The sequence below is a fragment of the Prionailurus viverrinus genome, chromosome B4, assembly GCF_022837055.1.
Source record: "Prionailurus viverrinus isolate Anna chromosome B4, UM_Priviv_1.0, whole genome shotgun sequence".
In the NCBI taxonomy this organism is placed as follows: Eukaryota; Metazoa; Chordata; class Mammalia; order Carnivora; family Felidae; genus Prionailurus; species Prionailurus viverrinus.
Genome location: NC_062567.1, coordinates 75,053,539 through 75,069,050, shown reverse-complemented (window position 1 = coordinate 75,069,050; position 15,512 = coordinate 75,053,539). Strand labels below are relative to the sequence as shown.

The following is a 15,512-nucleotide window of genomic DNA, read 5'->3' as shown; positions in this document are numbered from 1 at the left end:
AGCCACCCACCAGGCGCCCCAAAGTTTTATGAATTTTAAATAACACATTTTTTTTTAATTTTTTTTTTTAACGTTTATTTATTTTTGAGACAGGGAGAGACAGAGCATGAACGGGGGAGGGTCAGAGAGAGAGGGAGACACAGAATCTGAAACGGGCTCCAGGCTCTGAGCTGTCAGCACAGAGCCCGACGCGGGGCTCGAACTCACGACCGTAAGATCATGACCTGAGCCGAAGTCGGCCGCTTAACCGACTGAGCCACCCAGGCGCCCCTAAATAACACATTTTTCATTTTAACTTTGTGTCGGGATATGTTTATCGTCTCCAATGGGTGGAGAACAGCATGAAAACAAAAATTTGTTATTCAAAATTCATAAAAATCAGGTAAAAAATTTTCAACTGATGTTAAGTTTGTAGTATTTACCCTTCTGAAGTTGTTAAAGCTTCAAACTGCTAAGACACTCACTGTACTGTATGTATATGTAATAACTGACATGAAATTTTAACAAAACAATACTCACCCCCATTGCATATGAGGCACTTTGAGACTTTCTTTTTTGTTCTATTTTATTCTGATCTTTTAAAGAATGTTTTTCATGCCGATTTGCAACACCTGAAATTTATTCCACAATCCTATGATGGGTTGTAATCAGTGCTTAGACAGGCATTCGGGTGGGTAAAACCTCAAGTCCCTTATACCAGTGACAGAAGGTGAGTTCGTGTTCTGGCTGGTGGGGCCAGAGAAGCAGGTTGCATTTGTTCCATCTAGGAAAGCTTCCTGGAAGAAGAGGATTTCCGGCGTCCTCTCAGCACTGAAACCAAGATGGTTCCATGTGTGGCAATACCAAGGGTGGCTGGAGGAAAAAGAGTTGGGAATGAATGTGCAGCAGTAGCAGGAGGGGAATGAGTGGATGAGGGCTATGGGCAGCCCAGTGGTCCTGTAGGTCAGGTGTGGGAGCCTCAAGGTGAGGGGCAATAGAAGACACTGGGGTGAGGATCCTGGGAAGCCCTGGACTTCACCAAGTACTACATACAATAGGGACGATTCCTTCACCAGGCTGGTGGAGGGCTGACTCCCCAGTCCTGCTAACCACACTTCTGGGAATCTCCTATGCAGAGGCCAGGAATCCTTCATCCCAAAGTCTTCTGGTTTCCATCCGATTGTGTGTCTCTTCTAAGGGACTCTTTCCTATTGCCCACATGCTGAGCAAACGAACTAGACACCTAGTCCCTTCCTGCCACAGCTAATCACAGGTGTCTCGTTTCATTTCAGGATGTGGTTAGTACCTTGAGGAACTGCAAACTTCGGAGAGCAAGGCTTAGACAGGCAGACTGGATTGAGAGAGAGCAGATGCCTGGGAAGGACTCAATTTAACCCTAGGTCTCTTTCTCCAGGGGAAATAAAAGGAGCAAAGGTGAACCCCACTGCAAAGGACCACGAGGCAATGCCAGGATGAGGGAGTTGGAGTGACCTGGGTGATTCTGAGTGAATCAGTCAGGGAGGCCTTCCTGGAGGAGGTGAGTCTTGAGCACTTGGCAGCAGCTGGTAACTAAGCTGTTACCAAGCCTTTGTTCCTAACTGTGCGCCCTCTTTCTTGCTGGAGTCGGAAGGTACGCAGAAAACATCAGGGAAGATGCAGCCTGCAGGATGGGGCAACACTGTCATGGCAAACACTTCCCCACTTACGGGCCCTGTTGTTTGGGTTTAGCTGGGGCAGTTCCAGAATTGAGGAGATGTCTAGCTCAACCCCTTGTGCTGGCCCAGCGCGGCTCAACCTCTAGGGCAGAAACCTGCGTCTGCGCCGAATCCCCATTCCCTCCTTGAAGCCTCCTTCAAGCCCACAGAGAGATCCGTCTCCCAGCTCAGCCCTTACTGCCTGTGCTGTTATTATGAAGTTTTAATTTTATTAATTTTTGAGTAGATAATGTAGTCGGGGTTCAAAGTGCAGAAGGGTGTTCGGTGAAAGACCTTTTTGTTTTGTTTTTTTTTTTTTCCTGTTCCTGTGTCTTCCCTGGACAGGTGCTACCTGGACCCAGTGCTGGCAATTCTTATTCTCCAACTAGATTTTAAGATCTCTTGGAGAGAGGAATTCTCTCATATTGCTCTGTACCCCTCTGTGTCCCAACTGGGGCAAATTGTCCCGTCCCATCACCCAAGGGAGTTTTCCTAGCACCGGGTCCTGCCTCCTCATCCACACTCCTGCTGTCTTGGGTCAGACCCTCACCGCCACCGCCACGCCTCTCGGTTGGCCATCCACCTGCCAATCAGATCCATCACCTAGACACCCTCCACCAGCTGTCATACTGTTTCCCTGTAATGCTGGGCCCTGGCTAATCTTTTGTTGCTCCCATACCTCAGGTCAAGGGCAAACTCCTTGGCATGGGGACCTACCTGCAGCCACCTCTCCAGGCCCATCCTCGGCTATTTTCATGCTCCCACCATACGGAACTACTGGCAGTTTTCTGCTTGGCCATGCTCTCTCCCACCTCCAGGCCGTAGTTGGTGCTGTTCCCTCTGCCTGAAAGATACTCACCTGGCCTGGCCAGCTCCTACTTGTGAGTCAGTGCTCAGCCCAAGCTCCGCCCCCCGTGAGACCTCTTCACAGACGTCACCTTCCCCCACTTGCTGAGTTTCCTGCATCCACTCTCCCTGGGCACCAAGGATGCCTGTCTCATTGGCTGATCTCCATTGAAAATCTGACTTCCCAGGTCAACTATACTTCAATTAAAAAAAAATCTGACTTCCCCAATTGACTGTATGCTCCTTGAAGGCTGGACTTGCCCGTCTCTGCCTCCCCCACTGTGATGCGAAAAACAACTTTCGAGAAAGAAGGCTTTGTTTTTCTGAGTTGCTGCCTCGGCATTTTACAGTATGATAACCCTACTCACATCCACAGCCTGGACATTTAGATAAGGACTCGAGTTTAGGATGCCTGCCAAAAGTTCCCACTTTGCTTTTAGCAGGGCACCTTTTAAAATGACCACTTAGGCGGCACCTGGGTGGCTCAGTCCATTGAGCATCCGACTTCAGCTCAGGTTATGATCTCACGGTTCCTGGGTTCGAGCCCCACCTCGGGCTCTCTGCTGTCAGCGTGGAGCCCAGTTGGGATCCTCTGTCCCCCTTTCTCTCTGCCTCTCCCCTGCTCCCACTCTCTTCCAAAAATAAACATTAAAAAAAATAATAACTACTTAGAGTTAAGCCTGGGAGAAGATAGTGACCTCTGCCCCGGTCGCCTTTAAGTGTAAGTGCTAGCTAGCTATGTCTGTCTCCTGCTTCCTGGTGACCCCAGACAGAGGACAGCCCTTCCCCCTGGCTCATTGCGCCCCCTCGCTTCTGGGACCTGTAAGTAATAACAAATCTTGTGCCTCTGCTTCCTTTGTGTGGGTGTGTTGAAACTCGGCCTTCAATCAGAATAACCCCACGGGTTTCACTTCCCCCAAGTGGGACCTCAGATGCTGAGGGAGCTACCTACAGACGCCATGTGGGTGGCCTGGGCCACCTCATTCCGCAGGTCATAATCCGCATATTCTTCTTTCAGTGCACCAGCTCCCACTTCTCGCCATCCCCAATCTGGCTGGCTGAGTACCTGCCCTATTCAATCACTGCTGGCAGAATTAACACATTTCCTCTCCTGTCTCCTAGACAACTCCTGATACAAAACGGTTGCTCAAAGAGGTTTCGTTTTATGTGACTTTTGCTGATGCTGTCGAATCTGACGTTGTAAAAGAAAACCACCTGTGTAGCCCCGCTCCCTCTGGAGATCATGATGGATGCATATTCCACAGATCCCAGTGACTCCAGACACGAGGCTTTTCGCCACAGGCAGGAAGGAGCTTGTGTGTTTAAATAACAGCATTAAGTAGCTCAACCGGAATGACTTTTCAACAAGACATGCTACGGGTAATGAGTGTGGCTTTGGCCAAGGACCAGGTACTCAAGGATAATTGCTGGGAAGCTGAGCAGGGATTTATTAATTATAATAATAGAAATAATTGATAGCATTTATTGAGGGCTTAGTACGTGCCAGGCACTCTGCCGAGCACTGTACCTACGTTCTCGCTGATTTAATCTTCATGGTGACCCTGTGCGTTAGGTATTAGTTACCTCCCACTTTACAGATGAGGAAATTGAGCCTTCGAGAGATGAATTTGTCCAAGGGTCACACAAGATGCTAATAACAGAAACTAACACTTTTTGAGAACTTGCTATGTGCAGAGACTACTAAACGTTTTCCATGAATTATTACATGGTACTTTAATCCTTACAACGACCGTAGAAGGTAGGTGTTATTATTGCTAGAAGAGGCAGAACAGAATTTGTACCCAGGTCTACTGTCACCAATATCTCGAGTTCTCCACAGAAAGTTTGGCAAACATTCATCCTCTGAGCCATGGGACCACGTGCCTGAGGACAGAAGCTGGTAAACCTATAAGCCCATCTCTGTCTGGAAGATGTTATAGAACCTTCGGGGGTTTTTTTGTGGTTTGTTTTTTTTTTTTTAATGTTTATTTTTCAGAGAGACAGAGAGACAGAGCGTGAGCAGGGGAGGGGCAGAGAGAGGGAGACCCAGAATCCGAAGCAGGCTCCAGGCTCTGAGCTGTCAGCACAGAGCCCAACGTGGGGCTCGAACCCATGAACCGTGAGATCATGACCTGAGCCAAAGTCAGACGCTTAGCCAACTGAGCCACCCAGGCGCCCCTGGGTTGGTTGGTTGGTTGGTTTTTAACTAAATGTAAGTAGATAGGTGTGCCTGGGTGGCTCAGTCGGTTACGCATCCTACTTCGGCTCAGGACTTGATCTCGTGGTTCGGAGTTCAAGTCCCACATCAGGCTCTCTGCTGTCACCGTGGAGTCCTCTTCAGATCCTTTGCCCCCCTCTCTCTGCTCCTCCCCTATTCCCCTACCCTCCTACCCACTTTCTCTCTCTCTCTCTCTCTCAAAAATTAACATTAAAAAGTTAAATATGAGTAGATAGAAAAGAATATTTATAAAACATATGTAAGGGTATAAAGAACAGTTCTACCAGCAGCCACCATCCACTTAAGAAAAAATGCTTTGTGGGGCGCCTGGGTGGCTCAGTCGGTTGAGCGTCCGACTTTGGCTCAGGTCATGATCTCACGGTTGGTGAGTTTGAGCCCTGCGTCTGGCTCTGCGCTGACAGCTCAGAGCCTGGAGCTTGTTTCGGATTCTGTGTCTCCCTTTCTGCTCCTCCCCTGCTCACACTCTGTCTCTCTCTCTCAAAAATAAATAAAGATTTTTTTAAAAGTTAAAAAAAAAATACTTTGAAGTCCACTGTGTGCCTCTGTTCCCATACATTTTCCTCCGTCTCCAGAAATTTTGGTTTTGTTATTCCTTCAGGGTTTTTTTGCCCCCTCATTTTTCTTTATAGCTTTACCACATGTTCATTTAAAAAAAATTTTTTTTTTTAATGTTTATTTATTTTCGAGAGAGAGAGAGAGAGACAGTGTGAGTAGGCAAGGTGAAAGAGAGGAAGACAGAATTGGAAGTAGGTTCCAGGCTCCGAGCTGTCAGCACAGAGCCCGACGCGGGGCTCAAACTCACAAACTACGAGATCATGACCTGAGCCGAAGTCGGCCACTTAACCGACTGAGCCACCCAGGCGCCCCGCTACATGTTCATTTTTGTATTCATAAACAATATATTGTTTAGTTTTAGGTGTTTGAATTTTCTGTAAGTGGATTCATACTGTATGTATCTTTCTGCAGCCTGCTGTCTAGACTCAACCAATTACACCACGTAGCTGCTTGTGGAAGCAGCTCGTCCTGTGTCACTGCCGTAGAATCCTCTGTTCTGTGGGTATTTCACACGTATTCGTTCTGTGGATGGACACTTGGGATTGTTTCTCCTTTGCGCCATCTGAGTCAACGCTGCTAGACACTTTCCTGCGCGTGCCTCCTGGCTCGTGTGCAGGAGGTTATCTGGGATGTAAAACCAGGAGTAGAATTGCGGGGTCATAGATGTCTACATTTCCGATTTTGCTTGATAATGTCACATCGTTTCCCAAGGTGGTTACGTCGTCGATTAAACCTCTTCATGCAGAGTCTCGGTGGCCTCGACCCATGAGTGGCACAGTCTTAGAGCAGGAAAGAGACACTGAGTCTGGCCTCCTCATTCTACGGAGAGAGCAAAGTCAGGCACAGAAAAGTGAAGTGACTGGGCCAGAGTGTTGTCAGCATTGAGCAACAGAGCCTGGCCTCAAACCTCGAGCCCTTCCACACCTGTGCCTTGGCTCATTTCTCTCTCTCATCCCTTCCCTTCTCAGGCTTGAGACCCCAAGGTGTGGCCATCGCAACAGATCAAGCTATTTCCAAGGTCGGGCCCGGCACTCAGAGCTGACCCAGCCGGGGTCCCCATCGGTCCCCGAGGATGCGTCTCCTCCGTAGACGCCACATGCCCATGCGCCTGGCCATGGTGGGCAGTGCCTTCGTGCTCTTTCTCTTCATCATGCACAGGGATGTCAGCAGCACGGAACAGGCCACAGAGAAACCATGGCTGAAGTCTTTGGTGAGCCAGAAGGACCATGTTCTGGACCTCATGCTGGGGGCCGTGAACAACCTTCGAGATTCGATGCCTAAGCTCCAGATCCGGGCCCCAGAGCCCCAGGAGACACCGGTCTCCATAAACCGGTCCTGCCTACCTGGGCTCTATACCCCAGCAGAGCTGAGGCCCTTCTGGGAACGGCCACCACAGGATCCCAATAGCCCTGGGGCAGATGGAAAAGCATTTCAGAAGGACAAGTGGACCAGTCTGGAGACCCAGGAGAAGGAAGAAGGCTATAAGAAACACTGTTTCAATGCGTTTGCCAGTGACCGGATCTCCCTGCAGAGGGCCCTGGGGCCGGACACCCGACCCCCTGAGTAAGTAGCACCCAAAGTCCTGGGGTGAGGCCAGGGCTCCGCCAAAAGCGTGGCTGGTATGGTCATGGCCACGGGCCAAATGCCAGGTTAAAGAGCTGATGGTGATCTTATGATGTGGGCAAGGATTTCCTCTAAGCCCTCCCTTCTTTTCCTGGCCAGTACCCTTATGCTGGTGGTTGGTATTGTGGTCAGGCCGGAGGCCCAGGGATACTGTGCGAGTGAAATGATGAATTATGAAGTTACAGTTATGAAAGTGACAGGTTACAGAAGGAGGGACCCAGGGCCTGGGCCCAGGGCCTGACACAAGGGTATCTGGGAGGGCTGGTTCCAGGCTGCGATGTCGGTGGCCTTGCCCTCTGCTGAGGCCTACCTGAGCCTGGAGCACTCTGCCGCTGAGCTGCTGAGAAAGGGACATTTCCTGACGGCAGCCCAGATGGTCAGGACTGTCCCAGCACCTCCTGGTTTCCTGCCATGAAGGCCCACGGGGCCATGAATTCATTCCAACCTTTCTAGGAAGCCATTTGTACTTCCAGTCCTGGGCAGTGGACCAGCACTTGGATCCCTGCTCGGCCACCTCACACTGAGGCTGCCGTGGCCGTGTTCACACCGCCCATAAGTCAAAGATGTTTTTTTCCCAACGCAAGAGTTATACACCCTTTTGGCCTTTTCTCATGTGGCAGCTCCCATCCTCAGGTTCAGGGTTCCTCCGGGCTGTGAACCTAGGGTTCCTCGGACTTGGACCAGCTAGTCTAGTCCTAGAAGGAGCCACTCAGAGTTACCGGGAGCTCCTCAGCAAGGAGGGGCGTCGGGCATGAGGGCAGCCAGTGGAGGAAGTTGGGGAGGCTCTTCTGGAGGGTCCATGAGAAATCTCTGTGACCCGCAGAGGGGGATAAGAGAGGCTGTCAGGCCACGTGATTCCTTGATAATCCAGGATTCACCCATTCCCACTCCCACCCAAGGCGGAATGTCAGGAGGGCAGCGGTGTGGCCACATGCCCAGCGTAGCTGGAGTAGATGAAGGCGGAGAAGAGGCCACAGGAAATCATGTGTGATAGTAGCATCAGATGACAGGTAATTAACGAGGAAATGGGTTAGAGAAGAACCATACATTGCAAAGAGAAGAGCCTTATTCTCTCCTTGAGGGTGGAAATTGTAGTCGCTTTTCTTGAATGTCAAACTTGCGCTCTATTACTTCCCCTCTGGGACCTCTGGATTGGATTACACTCTATGCAGTACGCTCATTACCGAGGAAGAGAGAGTCAGCCCTGGGACGTCCTAGAGCAGATGAGAGAAGGGGGGAGGGGGGGGAGGGGAGCGGGCAGGGGAGCCCCTCCGCATCGTGGCTGGTGCACGGAGCCAGCTGTGGGGCGGACAGGTTTTGGAGTGGGTCAGCTAGGACCTGTGCAGAGGCTCAGAGCAGGTAGAAAACCAGAGTAAGCCAGGAACAGGGAACAGCCATGCCCAAACGCAGCAGAGAGCAGAGGATGCTTACGGAAACCTACGGACAGAGCCCTCCCGCCCCTGGAACTCCTGGGGACCTGGAGAGCTCGATCTGTATGCTTTTGTCTGTCCAGGTGTGTCGACCAGAAGTTCCGCCGCTGCCCTCCACTGCCCACCACCAGCGTCATCATTGTGTTCCACAACGAGGCCTGGTCCACGCTGCTGCGAACCGTGTACAGTGTCCTGCACACCAGCCCCGCCATCCTGCTGAAGGAGATCATACTGGTGGATGATGCCAGCACCGACGGTAAGGCCGGAGGGGGCCCCCGGGGAGGGGGCCAGTGCCTCCCCTGGTCCTCAGGGAAGGAGGGCAGGTTCTCTCCAGGGAGCAGGCACCCTCACCACCTGTTGCCTGGCATCACTGCTCACCATGAAGTTCAGGAGTAGGGAGAAGGCAGGTGAGGGACAGGAAGGTAGGGGACAGGGGGCAGGTAGACCACATTCCTAGAGCCTGGACTTTATTCCCACTTCAGCCAAAGAGCTCTAAGAGCTTTGCAGTTCTGGCTTCTAAGACTCCCTTGGAGCTGCCAGGCCCAACCCCCAGTCAGAAATACGGGGAGAAGTCGGGGCAGACGGTGGGGATGGGCCTTCCCCGCTGTCTCCTACCTGCTAAACTCCTTTTCTACTCTTGGGAGAATCTACCTCGGAAGCTCTCTTTGCGGTAGTTGGTAAGAGGTAGGTGAGGTTGCTCTCCAAACTTGCACCCTTCGAAGCAGTTCCGCAGACAGCCACTGAATACGCTGCCCGGCACTGACCTAGGCAGAGGGGTTGCAGTGGCGAATGACATGGGACAGATCTTGCCGTGAGAAGGCCAACAACCCCCACAGGTCAGATGGCCTCTTATAACACCAGTCATGGCGGCATACGGCCCATAACACGGCCTTAACATGCATGAAAGAGCATGGACTTGAGGGTCTGACACCCAGGAAATCAGATCCTAGCCCTGACTCTTCCTAGCTCTGTGACCTTGGGCAAAATACTTACCCTCTCTGAACCTCCGTTTCCTCTTCTGAAAATGAAGATCGTTGACTCCCTCATATGTTGGGCGAGGAATCAGAGATGGGGAAGAAATGAGACCATCCGTGTGCCAAAGAGTGCTTAGTGTTGAGGAGGGGCTCCGTAAGCATTAGTTTTGGTTCACCCTTTGTATGGGAACGCTGCGCTGTGGGAGCACCTAGCCAGATGTTATCTCTGCATGGCATGCCGAGGACCGTCCACAGCGGAGACCAGATTGAAGCTGGGCCCTTAGGCAGGAGTGTCTAGGGAGAGAAGAGGCACTGAAGGGTATTTCTAGAAGAGAGAATGGCATAGCAGAATGTTCTAGAGACATAGGTGTGTTTGTGAAAAATTGAGAGGTCTGCCTTGGCCGAAGCTTAGGTTCATTGTAGGAAATGACACTATAAAAGATGCTGCATTGAAATTGGTGCCATGCTAAAAGTATTTAGGAAAAAAAGAGGACTCGATAAAGGTGTTTAAGCTGGAGAATGACCTTGTCTTAGAAGGGTGGCCGTTCTGGGTGGAGGGAAAGTGTCAGGAAGGGAGGCAGAGGACCCCAACTCCGGGGAGGAAGTTCTTAGAGTCACCCGAGAGTGGGATGATGGTCCAGAAGAGGACAGGGACTGTGGCACTGGGCATCTTCTCCTCCTCCTTCTGCGGCACACAGCCAACTGTGGCTCTCCCAGCTTGGCCTCCAGGGCCCACACTCCCTTCTCAAGGGCAGGAACTGATTCCACACTTCCCGGTGTGTGCCCGGGGGCCATTCCAGTAGAGCCACTGTCCCCTTACCTTCCCCAGTCTTCTTCCTGCCTTCGAGTAGGACTGATGCCAAAAATTGGAATAGGGCCAGGGAAGGCAGCAGAAGGAACTGAGTGTGAGCCCCACTGAGTCAGGGTGTTCGCATTTCCCCGGGGAGAACAGACACCTGGCAGCAGCACTTAACAAAGCAAGGACCGAGCCCGTTTCAGGGATGCAACGGGAGGGTCTAGTGGACAAGGAGCTAGAGATCGGTCTTCCAGAAGGGAGGAACAAAGAGTTTAGCAGAGATGGAAGGGGCATCTCGATAGATTCCTGCAGGGAAACTCGGTAGCAATGGAATGGTTGGAGCGAGAGCAGGTGGACCAGCTGCCCTTCCTCTCGAACAGGAAACCCTTCTCCCCCCAACCCTGTGCTGCCCATCCCGCAGAAGCTGCTGAGCTTGACTCACATGCGGTGGCAGTTCCAAACTGTTTCACCTTGCCACCCAGAATGTTGGGCGTCCGTAAAGGACAACCCTTCCGACCAGGCAAGACAAGTAACATCAGGCCAGCCTGGCATCGGTGGTGTCTAAAGGGCACAGCAGGGGTGCCCGGGTGGCTCAGTCGGTTGAGCATCTGACTGTTGATTTCGGCTCAGGTCATGATCTCCTGGTTGTGAGATTGAGCCCTTTGCCAGGCTCTGCACTGGGTGTGGAGCTCGGAGCCTGCTTAAGATTCTCTGTCCCTCTACTGCCTGTGCTGTCTCTGATGAAGAATGAATGAATGAATGAATGAATGAATGAATGAATGAATGGCACAGCAGCCTATGCCTGGTAGGATGGACTTTGCAGTAACCCCCGTGGCTCCTCCAAAGGGCCTGCCCCTCGCCGGCCACCAGATGCATGCTCCCATTCTCTCTGGTTGTCTCAGAGCCTGGTCCAGTATCTCAGGATCACCTGCCTGAAAAACTAAGGCAGTCATTCTTATTTTTCTACGTCCTGGCCTCTTTGAGAATCTCTTAAAACTATGCCCCCTCCCTAGAATAGTGTACAATTGCTGCATCAGTGTGCACACACCCACATTTTTGCAGGGGATTCCAGGGAATTTGTGGACCCTACGATAAACAACCCCACCCTGAGGGCTTTCGGACTCTTAGACATAGTTTCAACGTTCAGATCAGCGGGGAAAAGGAAGAAACTCAGATCCGTGGTCAGAAATCTCCACAGTCCACCGCGGGATACAATTTCCCGTGTTTGACCGTTTGATCAGATTAACTGGCTCTCATTACACACGCACAAACAAGGGCTGTGTCTCTGCTGAAACACAATGTCCATGCTCTCCTGCCCTTCTCCCAGGCACCTGGCAGCAGATTTATGGCCATGACTATACAGGCATTTGATACTAGGGTGCGGGAGATGAGGCCTGGTGCCAGGCTGGGGAAATTTTTCTTTCCTACTTTGGAGTCTGAAGCCCAGGCACATATTTCATTCCTGCATGGCCAGGTCAGCGGCCAGGTCCACTCCCGGTCTGGCACGCTCTACAAGCTTCTCGAAACTGGCCCTCGAGGCCCAGGGGTCTACTGTGCCCCCAACCGGGCATCCCTATATTGAAAGTCCTGCCCTGCCCCTCGGGGAGGGGGAGGGGGAGAGAACCTCCACCTTCATCCTGTGGGAATTTGCTAGATGGATGGGAGGAAATCAGACACACTGAGGACCCAGAGAGTCAGGAAATGAACAGGACTCTCAGTGAGCAAGTTGCTCACGGAGAGAGGAGTTAGGAGGTGCCGTTGGGCAGCAGGGGGTGCTGTAGGAAGGGAAGCAGGTGAAGGGCAGCCCTGAAGTCAGGAAATACACTGCGAAGCCCAGGGAAGGAGACATTTGGGGAGCACTTTGGTTTAGCTCAAGAGTTCCCTCACTTCCACTTGCCGCTCAGAACTGAAGTAGCAGGTCGTCTCGTGGCCTCCTAAACTCCTAAGCAATGCAAGTCAGAAACTATTCAAAGCCTCTGATTTTAGTTGAATTACAACTTCAGGTGTGTATTTCAACAGGTAAAGTTGCTTTATCACCTTTATCTCCTACCTCTGTCCTTGTTCTATAATATAAGAAGACTTCTCCGTAGTGACTCTATGTCCTGGATTTTCTGGGAAGGTTTCCATTTCCATATTTTCTTCCGTTTCTGCCCATAAAGAAATTCTGTTCCCACATGTTAATTTCATCTGCCAGTCTACTCCTTACACCTGGAAACGGAAAGCGGCCGACAGCGAAGCTTGATTTAGGTTTGAAGGTACGGCCCTGTGTCCACATATTCTATCTGGACCCGTGAATTGTAGGATATTCCCATGGGGTGTCACACTCGTTTACTTCTCCTTTTATCCTTCCAAATGGATTCATCAAGAAAAACCTCCCAGTTGCAGTTAGATTCAAGGCTGAATAAAACACAGATGGGCATGAACACAGAATAAAAACAAAACAGGAAAAATTAGTGAGGAAGTCCTCCCTACAAGAAAGGCTTTCTCTTGTTCTTTTCTAGATTTTTCAGAAGCCAAGGAAGAGGGGGACAGCCCACAAGAAAACAGTAAATAAAGGCGGCATTCACTGATTTGCTTAATAAGTATTTTTTTTAGTTATCTACCAGGCACCAGGCCATGGGGGTACAGCAGTGAACAGGTTGGCAAGGTCTCTATCTTCTTGGAGCTCACTTTTTCTTTTTTTAAATTTTGTTAACATTTTATTTTTGAGGGAGAGAGCACAAGTGGGGGAGGGGCAGAGAGAGGGAGACAGGATCTGAAGCAAGTTCTGTGTTATGTGCACAGAGCCCAACGTGGGGCTTGAACTCAGGAACCGCAAGATCACGACCCCAGCTGAAACCAAGAGTCCACAGCTTAACCGACTTAGCCACCCAGGCACCCTTTATTTTATTTTATTTTATTTTATTTTATTTTATTTTATTTTATTGAGAGAGCGCGTGTGTGTGCATGAGTGAGGGAGGTGCAGAGAGAGAGGAAGACAGAGGATCTAAAGCGGGCTCTGTGCTGTCAGTGCAGAGCTTGATGTGGGGCTCGAACCCACGAACCGTGAGATCGACTTGAGCTGAAGTCAGACACTTAACCGACTGAGCCACTCTGGTGCCCCTAGAGCTTACTTTTTTAATGGGAAAGACAGAAAATAAATAATTTCGGGTAATAAGGGCTATGAAGAAATTAGAGGGGAAAAAAAAAAAAGAAAAGATGCAGGATAATAAGCTTGTGAATAATTACAGAGCTCTTTTAGTCAAGGTAGCCAGGAAAGGCTACTCTGGTCCCATGCAAAGGGAACAGCCATTAGAAAGGCCTTCAGCCTAGGTGTGTTAATAGGGCAGAAATAGGACAAGCGTGGCTGAAGAGAAGTGAGCAAGGAGACAAAAAGAACACCGGTACGAAGTGAGCTCAAAAGATGAGCAAAACTGAATCCCAAGACCTTTGTAAAGAGTGGTCAGTGTTTGGATGTTCCATGTGTGTATGTGTGGTAAAATATGCATAACATAAAATTTATCATCTTAACCATTTTTAAGTGTGCCATTCAATGGCATTTAAAAAATATTTTTTAATGTTTATTTGCTTTTGACAGAGAGAAACAGAGTGCAAGTGGGGAAGGGGCAGAGAGAGAGGGAGACACAGAATCCGAAGCAGGTTCCAGGCTCTGAGCTGTCAGCACAGAGCTCGACACAGGGCTCAAACTCACGAACCATGAGATCGTGACCTGAGCCGAAGTCGGACACTTAACTGAATGAGCCACCCAGGCGCCCCTCCATTCAGTGGCATTTAATACCTTCATATTATTGTGAAACCATCACCACCATCCATCACCAGAACTCCCTCGTCTTCCCAAACTGAAACTCTGTACCCATGAGACAATGACTCCCTATTTCCTTCTCCCCCAACCGCTGTCAACCAGTATTCTACATTTGTTTCTTTATGAATTTGACTACTCTAAGTACCTCACGTAAGTGAAATTATTCACTGTCTCTTCTTTTGTTTCTGGCTTATTCCACTTAGCATAATGTCTTCAGGATTCATTCGTGTTTAAGCATGTGTCAGTATTTCCTTCCTTATTAAGTTTTTAATTGTAGTATAGTTGACATAGAATATTTTGTTAGTTTCAGGTTTATAACATAGTGATTTGACAATTATACACATTATGAAATGCTCACCACGATAAGCATAGTTACGATCTATCACCACACAAATTTATTACAATATTATTGACTATATTCCTTATGCTGTATTTCATCTCTGTGACTTATTTGTTTTATAACTGAAAGTTTATACCTCTTAATCCTCCTGACCTATTCACCTGTTCCTCCACCCCTCTCCCCTTGGCAATCGCTAGTTTGTTCTCTGTGTCTATGAGTCTTTCTCTTTTTTGTTACTGTTGTTTTGTTTGTTTGTTTTGATTTTGAGATTCCCCATGAGTGAAATCAGACAATGTTTCACTTAGCATTCTATTACTGACTTATTTCACTTAGCATGATACCCTCTAGGTCCGTCTGGGTTATCGCGAATGGCAAGATTTCATGATTGTTTATGGCTGAGCAACATTCCATTGTGTATATATATCACATCTTTATCCATTCATCATTCAGTGGACATTTAGGTTTCTTCCATATATATGTTGGCTATTGTAAATAATGCCGCAAATAATGGTGCGTTCGTGTTTTTGTTTTCCTCAAGTAAATACCCAGAAGTAGAATTAATGGATTATTCGGTACTTGTATTTTTAGTTCTTTGAAGAATCTCCAGACTGTTTACCAAAGTGGCTACACCAGTGCACATTCCCACCAACAGTGTTTAAGGGCTCCCTTTTCTCCACATCCTCACCAACACTTACTTCTTGTCTTCCTAATACTAGCCATTTTGACTGGTGTGAGGTGATATCTCATTATGGTTTTGATTTGCATTTCCCTGATGAGTAGCGATGTTAAGTATCTTTTCATATGTCTGTTGGCCATCTGTCTTTGGAAAAAATGTCTATTCAGGTCCTCTGCCCACTTTTTAATCAATCAGATTATTTGGTTTTTTTGGTGTTGAGGTATAGGAGTTCTTTATATATTTTGGATATTAGCTCCTTATTGGATATATCATTTGCAAATATCTCCTCCCTTTCGGTGGGTTGCCTTTTCATTTTGTTGATGGTTTCCTTCTCTGTGCAAAAGCTTTGTAGTTTCATGTAGCCCCACTTGTTTATTTTTGCTTTTGTTCCCCTTGCCTGGGGAGACATATCCAGAAAAATATTGCTAAAGTTGGTGTCCAAAAGATTACTGTCTGTGTCTTTTTTTTAGGAGTTTTATAGTTTCAGGTCTCACATTTGGGTCTTTAATCCATTTTGATTTTATTTTTGTGTACCGTGTAAGAAAGCGGTCCAGTTTC

At 49.0% G+C, this 15,512-nt stretch overlaps 1 protein-coding gene across 4 annotated transcripts in view; it reads left to right on the top strand.

Annotated features, from left to right (window-relative positions):
- GALNT6 (polypeptide N-acetylgalactosaminyltransferase 6) overlaps positions 1-15,512 on the top strand; it is a 36,522-nt gene that overhangs the window by 7,510 nt on the left and 13,500 nt on the right. For all 4 annotated transcript variants that reach the window (XM_047865495.1, XM_047865498.1, XM_047865497.1 and 1 more), the window contains exons 2-4: positions 1,394-1,516; positions 6,282-6,876; positions 8,450-8,622. In XM_047865495.1, the coding sequence (XP_047721451.1) occupies positions 6,386-6,876; positions 8,450-8,622 (664 nt within the window). In that variant the 5' untranslated portion in view covers positions 1,394-1,516; positions 6,282-6,385. The remainder of the gene's footprint in view (positions 1-1,393; positions 1,517-6,281; positions 6,877-8,449; positions 8,623-15,512) is intronic.